The 10,658-nt window shown below is 39.7% G+C and overlaps 1 protein-coding gene across 1 annotated transcript; it reads right to left on the bottom strand.

Moving 5' to 3' along the window:
* Positions 1-312: 312 nt before the first annotated feature.
* OR6C4 (olfactory receptor, family 6, subfamily C, member 4) lies at positions 313-1,363 on the bottom strand. The gene is given in 1 exon segment (NM_001194490.1): positions 313-1,363. A coding segment is annotated over 1 exon segment (930 nt). The 5' UTR covers positions 1,336-1,363; the 3' UTR covers positions 313-405.
* Between the last annotated feature and the right edge of the window lie 9,295 nt (positions 1,364-10,658).

The raw sequence follows: 10,658 nt of genomic DNA, 5'->3' as shown, positions 1-10,658 counted from the left end.
TTGACTCATGAAAGCCAACTAACTCAGTAGTTGTAATTACATACTTTTATGATCTGGTTTCCTTTTTCACTCTAAATTCGTATCCTCCTAATCTTCTAAATAAGCAGTAGGTTTTCTTCTTAAATTTCAAATAATTTATGGAAAACAGAACTAATTCTCTCTAGCTGTTCCTTTTTGGATCCCCATTCACTCTTCTCTAATAACAATTAAAATGTCATTTTGTTTTTTGTAAATTTATTACATAAATTTACCATTTATATATCTTTCCTTCATTCTAGACTATAATTAAGACATATACTTTTCCTATTTTTATCTTCAAGGGCCAATTTAGCACTGGAAATACAGACATTCAATGCATATTTGTTAAGTGAAAATATATTGTTTATTGAAGTGTAATCTCCGTTTTTAAAGTTTCACAATCTTTTTGACCGAGTCCTTGAAAGCTTGTTTCACTTGCTGATTTCTTAAAGTATATATGAAGGGATTCAACAGGGGAGTAACTGAAGTAATGAGTACAGCTATTCCTTTGTTGAAAGCACCTCCTTCTTTTGCAGAAGGATTAATGTACATAAACATGCAGCTTCCATAAGAGAGCGAAATGACAATCATGTGGGAGGAACAAGTAGAAAAGGCCTTTGTCCTTTGCTGGACAGAAGGGATCATCAGAATAGTCCTGATAATGTATATGTAAGAAAGTGTCACCAGTACCAGAGTAACCACAAGAGTCACAACAGCCAGGAGAATGACCATCAGTTCTAAGAGTCTTGTGTCTGAGCAGGCAAGCTCCATGAGAGGCCCATAGTCACAGTAATAGTGATTCAGAATGTTGGAGACACAGAAATCTACCTGGCTCATGAGGATGATTGGTGGTAAGATTGCTAGGAATCCCCCCAGCCAGGAGCAGAACACTAGCTGTATGCAGACTCTGCTGCTCATAATAGTAATGTAATGCAAGGGTTTGCAGATGGCCACATAACGATCATAGGACATGGAGGCCAGGAGGTAAAACTCAGTAGCTCCAAGAAATATGGCAAAAAAATACTGAGTCAAGCAACCAGCAAAGCTGATAACTTTATTTCCTGTTGTCATGCTGGTCAGAAATCTGGGAATAAAAATGGACGTGAAGGAAATTTCTAAGAAGGAGAAATTCCTGAGGAAGAAATACATGGGGGTCTGGAGGTGGGGGTCTAGTAAGGTGAGGGTGATAATAGTCAGATTTCCTAGGACACTTAGCATGTAGGTGAGGGACAGAAAGATGAATATCATCACTTGGAGTTCAGGTTGATTTGTAAGGCCCAGCAGAATAAACTCACCAAACATCGTTCTGTTTTTCATTGTTGACCTTCGGAAAACCTAAAGGCAAAAGGTGAGAATGATGAAAATCGAAGAGTTTCTTAGAGTAGGAGAGATAAAATTTATTTTAACGAACAGAATCGGGTCATACATTGCTCACCATCCAGATGGCCCAAACCAGTGTCCCATTGGGCTGCACTTGGCTTCATGTAAGCCCCATATCTTTTGTGTAAATGAACTTTTTCATTTCTCAAGTTGACCTGTTCCTGGGCACATAAGGAAATTTATTATAGAATAACTACTCATGATTTTTTTTTCAGAAAAATAGAAGTTTTTGAACCTGTTGTTTCCTTTCAAATGTTTATAAAATCTTCACATGTAAAGTACTTTCTCTTGACTATATTATAAGCTCTCCTACTTCTGTGCTTTTGGCACACATCTGTCTACCTCATTCTGTTTTCTGTGCTTTCCTGTTTCTTTCTTTCCTTTCTCTGCACTATTTGATGCTTCAATGGATATCTGCTATAGATCCTTATCTCCATTACTGTCCAAAACTCTGACATCCTTGTTTCAGAAACAAGTAGGAATTTCCCTACACAGGCAATGCTGAAGATCATCTCATTTCATATTGTGAGCCTTTTCTGCTACATGAACAAGGCTCAAGCATCAATAAGTCATGTTATTTAATATTTTATTATATGTTTCTCTGCCACATTCAGAGTCTTCCAGGCACTGATTTGAGATATGTCTCTGAGAAATTTTGAGAGCTCTGTAAGCAGCATTACAGAATGGATTTTGCTCAGTCGTAAAGAGTCCTCAAAGGCAACTAAGGATGACAGTTTATCATGACCCAGACTCCCCTGTTTTCTATTCTTGTCTTACAGAAACCAGAAAAAGTTTTTGACAGTACAAGTTCTTTGTCGATAAAGTGGTAATTCTCAGGGAAGGAAAATTTGGTGGTAGTATCGTGAGTGCATCTTTAGATTTTTCTGATTAAGAGGCAAATATAATATAAAGGGGTCCTTCTAATTTACATGCATATGGATTAGAAAAATTATATTACAGTCATTCTTGTCAACCTTCCCATCTTTCCATACAGTTTTTGGAGGTCCTAGATGATGTTAAACATTGACCTGGATCTCCCACAGCCCTCTTTTCCTTGTTTATACTAACCTGTGGTCTTTGGCAAGTACTGCATTTTCTTCCAGATTTTCACAGTTGATCATTTCATTATCCACATTTATAGAATGATAAAATCAGTGACTTTAAAAACATATGATGCTCATACCTTTGACAATCTGAATGACTATAGTATACTGTTTACCTTGTTGTTCCTAAGAGGTAAATCAAAGATGAGATGTGCCACGTGGATCTTTGAGTGGTATAAACTTTAACATGTTTTCCATTGGCTTCCATCCACATTTTACCTTTCTCTTAAGAAAAGTATCTAAGTTTGTGTAACTTAACCAAGAAAAAGAGGATATTATTTTCCATTTTAGGAATCCAATCCAGAATCAAATCATAGTTCCTGAGAGACACAGACCTTCACATGTGTAATAAAAAAGTAAAACAGAGTCCATAGCAGTTATTGAATTAGAAGAAAATACTTTGAGAGGCAGCAAATTTCTTAAAATTTATGTTCTAAGAAAGATTATGAAGTTCTTAGATGGCAGGGGATGGGCATCTTTGCAGTTTCTTTGTTAGCTACAGTAACACAGGTTTTATCTGCTCTTTTTAGAGCAGGCACATGGGATCAATTTCCTGAAAAAGCTAAAGAAGCCCTGTGGACCCAAGTTCAAAAGGGGCTAATGAACCTCAATTGTTGGCAATTTTGAGAACAAATTGTAAACATATGGCTGAGAAGAGAGATTTCAGAGAGACCATTGAGAAAAAGGTTCCATGAGAGAATCTGCTACAGCCATGAAGTTTGTGGGGAAATGTAGAGCAGAGTACGAACACTCCCTTGGGATGGGTGTGGCTGGCCTTGTCATTGTTTCTATTATCTCTCCTTTAATAAACCAATTTGGCCAGTGCTCAAACATGATATAAATGAATGACACTTCACAGTAAATCACCATAACCTAAATGCTGTGGTATCCTCCATGAATCTCCCATGTCTAAATTACCAAATTACTGACTCCATCAAACCAACAGCTAGAAAATAGTTTGCTGTTTGCATATTTTGCTAATATGTTCAATTCAATGCATAGTTCAAACAGCCTCTCAGAAGCAATCAGTCTTCACTTTTGAAACAAATATACTTTCACTCATTTCCCCATGGGATATCTCAACAGGTCTGCCAGCACACAGTCTTTGCAGGCAAGATCTTAACCACATTCAACTTTTTCCAGGAACACACATGTTGCTAATTACAAACCCTCGAAAATGCAGAAGCAGCTTTAAGAGTCAATACTGGGCAGAAGCTGAAACAATTTGGAGGAGTAGGCTAGAAAAAGCCTATATTCTGGTGGGGGCCTAGAATACAACAAGACTAGGGAAAACATGGAACTTCTTAGAGATTGGTTAAGTGGTTATGACCACAATGCTGATAGAAATATGAAAGAAACTACCATTAGAGTGAACAGGCAACCTACAGAGTGGGAGAAAATTTTTTGCTATCTAACCATCTGACAAAGGGCTAATATCCAGAATCTAAAAAGAACTTAAACAAATTTACAAGAAAAAAAGCAAACAACCCCATCAAAAGGTGGGCAAAGGATATGAAAAGACATTTCTCAAAAGAAGACATTTATGCAGCCAACAGGCACATGAAAAAGTGTTCGTCATCACTGGTCATCAGAGAAATGCAAATCAAAACCACAATGAGACACTATCTCACGCTAGTTAGAATGGCGATCATTAAAAAGTCAGGAAGCAACAGATACTGGAGAGGATATGGAGAAATAGAATGCTTTTACACAGTTAGTGGGAGTGTAAGTTAGTTCAACCACTGTGGAAGACAGTGTGGCGATTCCTCAAGGATCTAGAACTAGAAATACCATTTGACCCAGTGATCCCATTACTGTGTATATACCTAAAGGATTATAAATCATTCTACAATAAAGACACATGCACACGTATGTTTATTGCAGCACTATTCACAATAGCAAAGACTTGGAACCAACCCAAATGTCCATCAATGATAGAATGGATTAAGAAATTGTGGTACATATACACCATGGAATACTATGCAGCCATAAAAAAGGATAAGTTCATGTCCTTTGCAGGGACGTGGATGAAGCTGGAAACCATCATTCTCAGCAAACTATTGCAAGAACAGAAAATCAAACACTGCATGTTCTCACTCTTAGGTGGGAACTGAACAATGAAAACCCTTGGACACAGGACAGGGAACATCACAGACTGGGGCCTGTCAGGGGGTGGAGGGCTGGGGGATGGATAGCATTAGGAGAAATACCTAATGTAAATGATGAGTTGATGGGTGCAGCAAACCAATATGGCACATGTATACCTATGTAACAAACATGCACACTGTGCACATGTACCCTAGAACTTAAAGTATAATAATAATAAAAAAAGAAATATGAACAGTAAAAGCCTTTCTGATAAAATTTCAGATGAAACTGAAGAGCAAGTTTTTAGAAACCAGTGGAAAGGCCATCCTTGTTATAAATTGACAAGAACTTGGCTGAGCTGTGTTAATACTTGAGAGCTTTTTCATCAAACCTGAGATTGATGAACTAGGGTATGTAGCAGAAGAAATGTCTAAGCAAAATAGAAGGACCATATGGTACATCTAGTTCTAGATCCTTGAGGAATCGCCATACTGTTTTCCATAATGGTTGAACTAGTTTACAATCCCATCAACAGTGTAAAAGTGTTCCTATTTCTCCACATCCTCTCCAGCACCTGTTGTTTCCTGACTTTTTAATGATCGCCATTCTAACTGGTGTGAGATGGTATCTCATTGTGGTTTTGATTTGCACTTCTCTGATGGCCAGTGATGATGAGCATTTTTTCATGTGTCTGTTGGCTGTATGAATGTCTTCTTTTGAGAAATGTCTGTTCATATCCTTTGCCCACTTTTTGATGGGGTTGTTTGTTTTTTTCTTGTAAATTTGTTTGAGTTCTTTGTAGGTTCTGGATATTAGCCCTAAAGGATTATAAATCATGCTGCTATAAAGACACATGCACACGTATGTTTATTGCGGCACTATTCACAATAACAAAGACTTGCAATCAACCCAAATGTCCATCAGTGACAGACTGGATTAAGAAAATGTGGCATGTATACACCATGGAATACTATGCAGCCATAAAAAAGGATGAGTTTGTGTCCTTTGTAGGGACATGGATGCAGCTGGAAGCCATCATTCTTAGCAAACTATCGCAAGAATGGAAAACCAAACACCGCATGTTCTCACTCATAGGTGGGAACTGAACAATGAGATCACTTGGACTTGGGAAGGGGAACATCACACACCGGGGCCTATCATGGGGAGGGGGGAGGGGGGAGGGATTGCATTGGGAGTTATAGCTGATGTAAATGACGAGTTGATGGGTGCTGACGAGTTGATGGGTGCAGCACAGCAACATGGCACAAGTATACATATGTAACAAACCTGCACGTTATGCACATGTACCCTAGAACTTAAAGTATAATAATAAAAAAAAAAATAGAAGGAGCTGCATGGTTGCTTTTGGCCACTTTCATTGAGATTTAGGAACAAAGAAACAATTAAAAACAATTTACAATTAAAGGAGAAGCAGAGTAGAAATATTTGAAAAACTTTCAGCCTGGCCATATAGAGTGAAAAATCATGTTCAGGAGAGGAAACCAAGAGTGCAGGGCTATTTGCTAAAAAGATTAGTAAAGGCAAAAAAGAGTCAGGTACTATTTCTCAAAACAATGAAAAAATAGCCTAAAGACATTTCAGAGATCTTCAATGCTGCCTCTATCATCACAGGCCCAGAGGTCGAGGGCAGAATGCTTTCAGTGGATTGGCCTGGAGTGATCTTCATGGGTTCACTGCCCAGGGTTGCCTCAGGATTCTGCTCCCTACATTTTAGCACAGTGCTCCATGGCTGCCTCAGTCATGGCTCAAGTTGCCCCAGGTGAAGCTCATGTTGCAGCTCTGGAAGGCACAAGTTATAAACTTTGGTAGTGTCCATGTGGTGTTAATTCTGCAGGCTTTCAGAAAATGAGAGCTGTGGAGGCTTGGCAGCCTCCACTCAGATTTCAAAGAATGGCTTCAAAAGCCTGGGGCTCTCAGCAGAGATGTGTTACAGGGGTGGAGCCACCACAGAGAGCCTTAATTGTCAAGCAATACTGAGCAGAAATGTGGGGTGGGAGCTGCTACAGAGTCCCCACCATGGGGCTGGTGGGGCTGTGGGAGTGAGGCCACTGCAGAGAGTCCTCACTAGGGCCATGCTTAGTGGAGTCATGGGAGTAGAACTGCTGCTGAAACTCCAGAACTTTAGAGCTACCAATGTGCAATGCCATCCTGGGAGAGTTGAAAGGACTAAGCCTAGGAAAGTCATAGGGGCAGGCCTGCTTGAGGCTTTGGGGGACCAAATCATCAAGCCAAAGTGCAGAGAGTGCCAGACATGGAGTCAAAGGAGATTATTTTAGAGTCTTAGTATCTAATATCTACTTTCTTGGGTTTTAAACTTACTTCAGGCCTGTTATCTCTTTCTTCTTGCCTATTTTCTCCCTTTTGGAATGGGAGTGAGTCTTTCACAGGCTCACAGTAGAGACTTTGGGCTTTGGCCTTCTGAGTTGGTGTGGGAGCAAGTTAAGACTCTGGGGCTTTAGGGGTGGAATGAACGTATTTCTATGTGAGAAGAACACAAGCTTAAGGAGCTCAGGGGAATAATAGTATGGTCTGAATGTCTCCTCCAAAACTTGCATTGAAACTTAAATTCCAATGTAGCAATATTGAAAGGTAGGACCTGTAAGTGGTGATTGGATCATGAAGGCTCAGTCCTTATAAATAGACTAATCCATTCACAGATTAATGGATTAATGGGTTATCATGGGTGTGAAAATACTGGCTTTATAAGAAGAGGAAAAGAGATCTGAGCTAGCATGTCTGCATGCTCAGCTCCCTCACCACATGATGCCCTGTGCCACCTTGGGACACTGCAGGGTCCCCAAGAGTAGGAAGACCCTCACCAGATACATCTCCTCGATACACACTTGTCAGACTTCATAACTGTAAGAAATAAATTTCGTTTCTTGTTAGAGGTTCCAAGATGCCCAAATAGGAACAGTTCCAGTCTACAGCTCCCAGCATGAGTGATGCAGAAGACGGGAGATTTCTGCATTTCCAACTGAGCATTGAAGAGAGTAGTGATTCTCCCAGCATGGAGTTTGAGATCTGAGAATGGACAGATTGCTTCCTCAAGTGGGTCCCTGACCCCCAAGTAGCCTAACTGGGAGGCACCTCCCAGTAGGGGCTGACTGACACCTCATACGCCTGGGTGCTCCTCTGAGACGAAGCTTCCAGAGGAATGATCAGGCAGCAACATTTTACATTCTACAATATTTGCAGTTCTGCAGCCTCCACTGATGATACCCAGGCAAACAGGGTCTGGAGAGGACCTCCAGCAAACTCCAACAGACCTGCAGCTGAGGATCCTGACTATTAGAAGGAAAACTAACAAACATAAAGGACATCCACACCAAAACCCCATCTGTATGTCACCATCATCAAAGACCAAAGGTAGATAAAACCACAAAGATGGGGAGAAACCAGAGCAGAAAAGCTGAAAATTCTAAAAATTAGAGTGCCTCCTCTCCAAAGGAATGCACCTCCTCGCCAGCAATGGAACAAAGCTGGATGGAGAATGACTTTGACGAGTTGAGAGAAGAAGGCTTCAGATGATTGGTAATAACAGACTTCTCCGAGCTAAAGGAGGATGTAAGAACCCATCGCAAAGAAGCTAAAAACCTTGAAAAAAGATTAGACGAATGGCTAACTAGAATAAACAGCATAGAGAAGACCTTAAATGACCGGATGGAGCTGAAAACTATGGCACGAGAACTATGTGACACATGCACAAGCTTCAGTAGCCAATTCGATCAACTGGAAGAAAGGGTATGAGTGATTGAAGATCAAATGAATGAAATGAAGCAAGAAGAGAAGTTTAGAGAAAAAAAGAGTAAAAAGAAATGAATAAAGCCTCCACGAAATATGGCACTATGTGAAAAGACCAAATCTATGTCTGATTGGTGTACCTGAAAGTGATGGGGAGAATGGAACCAAGTTGGAAAACACTCTGCAGGATATTATCCAGGAGAACTTCCCCAACCTAGAAAGGCAGGCCAACATTAAAATTGAGGAAATACAGAGAATGCCACAAAGATACTCCTCGAGAAGAGCAACTCCAAGACACATAATCGTCAGGTTCACCAAGGTGGAAATGAAGGAAAAAATGTTAAGGGCAGCCAGAGAGAAAGGTCAGGTTACCCACAAAGGGAAGCCCATCAGACTAACAGCGGATCTCTCAGCAGAAACTCTGCAAGCCAGAAGAGAGTGGGGACCAATATTCAACATTCTTAAAGAAAAGAATTTTAAGACCAGAATTTCATATCCAGCCAAACTAAGTTTCATAAGTGAAGGAGAAATAAAACCCTTTACAGACAACAAATGCTTAGACATTTTGTCACCACCAGGCCTGCCCTACAAGAGATCCTGAAGGAGGCACTAAACATGGAAAAGAGCAACAGGTACCAGCCACTGTAAAAACATGTCAAAATGTAAAGTCCATCGATGCTAGGAAGAAACTGCAACTAGCAAGCGAAATAACCAGCTAATATCATAATGACAGGATCAAGTTCACACATAACAATATTAACCTTAAAGGTAAACGGACTAAATGGTCCAATTAAAAGACACAGACTGGCAAATTGGATAAAGAGTCAAGACCCATCAGTTTGCTGTATTCAGGAGTCCCATCTCACATGCAGAGACACACATAGTCTCAAAATAAAGGGTTGGAGGAAGATCTACTAAGCAAATGGAAAAAAAAAAAAAAGCAGAGTTTGCAGTCCTAGCCTCTGATAAAACAGACTTTAAACCATCAAAGATCAAAAGAGACAAAGAAGGCCATTACATAATGGTAAAGGGATCAATTCAACAGGAAGAGCTAACTATCCTAAATATATATGCACCCAATACAGGAGCACCCAGAATCATAAAGCAAGTCCTTAGAGACTTACAAAGAGACTTAGTCTCCCATACAATAATAATAGGAGACTTCAACACCCCACTGTCAACATTAGCCAGATCAACAAGACAGAAAGTTAACAAGGATATCCAGGAATTCAACTCAACTCTGCACCAAGCAGACCTAACAGACATCTACAGAACTCTCCACCCCAAATCAACAGAATATACATTCTTTTCAGCACCACATCACACTTATTCCAATATTGACCACATAGTTGGAAGTAAAGCACTCCTCAGCAAATGTACAAGAACAGAAATTATAACAAACTGTCTCTCAGACCACAGTGAAATTAAACTAGAACTTACGACTAAGAAATTCAATCAAAACCACTCAACTACATGAAAACTGAACAACCTGCTCCTGAATGACTACTGGGTACATAATGAAATGAAGGCAGAAATAAAGATGTTCTTTGAAACCAATGAGAACAAAGATACAACATACCAGAATCTCTGGGGCACATTTAAAGCAGTGTGTAGAGGGAAATTTATAGCACTAAATGCCCACAAGAGAAAGCAGGGAAGATCTAAAATTGACACCCTAACATCACAATTGAAAGAACTAGAGAAGCAAGAGCAAACACATTCAAAAGCTAGCAGAAGGCAAGAAATAACTAAGATCAGAGCAGAACTGAAGGAGATAGATACACAAAAAACCCTCCAAAATATCAATGAATCCAGGAGCTGGTTTTTTGAAAAGATCAACAAAATTGATAGACTGCTAGCAAGACTAATAAAGAAGAAAAAAGAGAAGAATCAAATAGATGCAATAAAAAATGATAAAGGGGATATCAACACCGACCCCACAGAAATACAAACTACCATCAGAGAATACTATAAACACCTCTATGCAATTAAACTAGAAAACCTAGAAGAAATGGATAATTTCCTGGACACTTACACTCTCCCAAATCTAAACCAGGAAAAAGTTCAATCCCTGAATAGACCAATAGGAGGCTCTGAAATTGAGGCAATAATTAATAGCCTACCAACCAAAACAAGTCCAGGACCAGACAGATTCACAGACAAATTCTACCAGAAGTACAAGGAGGACTTGGTACCATTTCTTCTGAAACTATTCCAATCAATAGAAAAAGAGGGAACCCTCTCTAACTCCTTTTATGAGGCCAACATCATCCTGATACCAAAGCCTGACAGAGATACAACAAA

The sequence above is a fragment of the Macaca mulatta genome, chromosome 11 (genome assembly GCF_049350105.2).
Source record: "Macaca mulatta isolate MMU2019108-1 chromosome 11, T2T-MMU8v2.0, whole genome shotgun sequence".
NCBI lineage: Eukaryota > Metazoa > Chordata > Mammalia > Primates > Cercopithecidae > Macaca > Macaca mulatta.
Note: the sequence above shows the minus strand (reverse complement) of the source record. Positions and strands in the feature narration are given on the sequence as shown.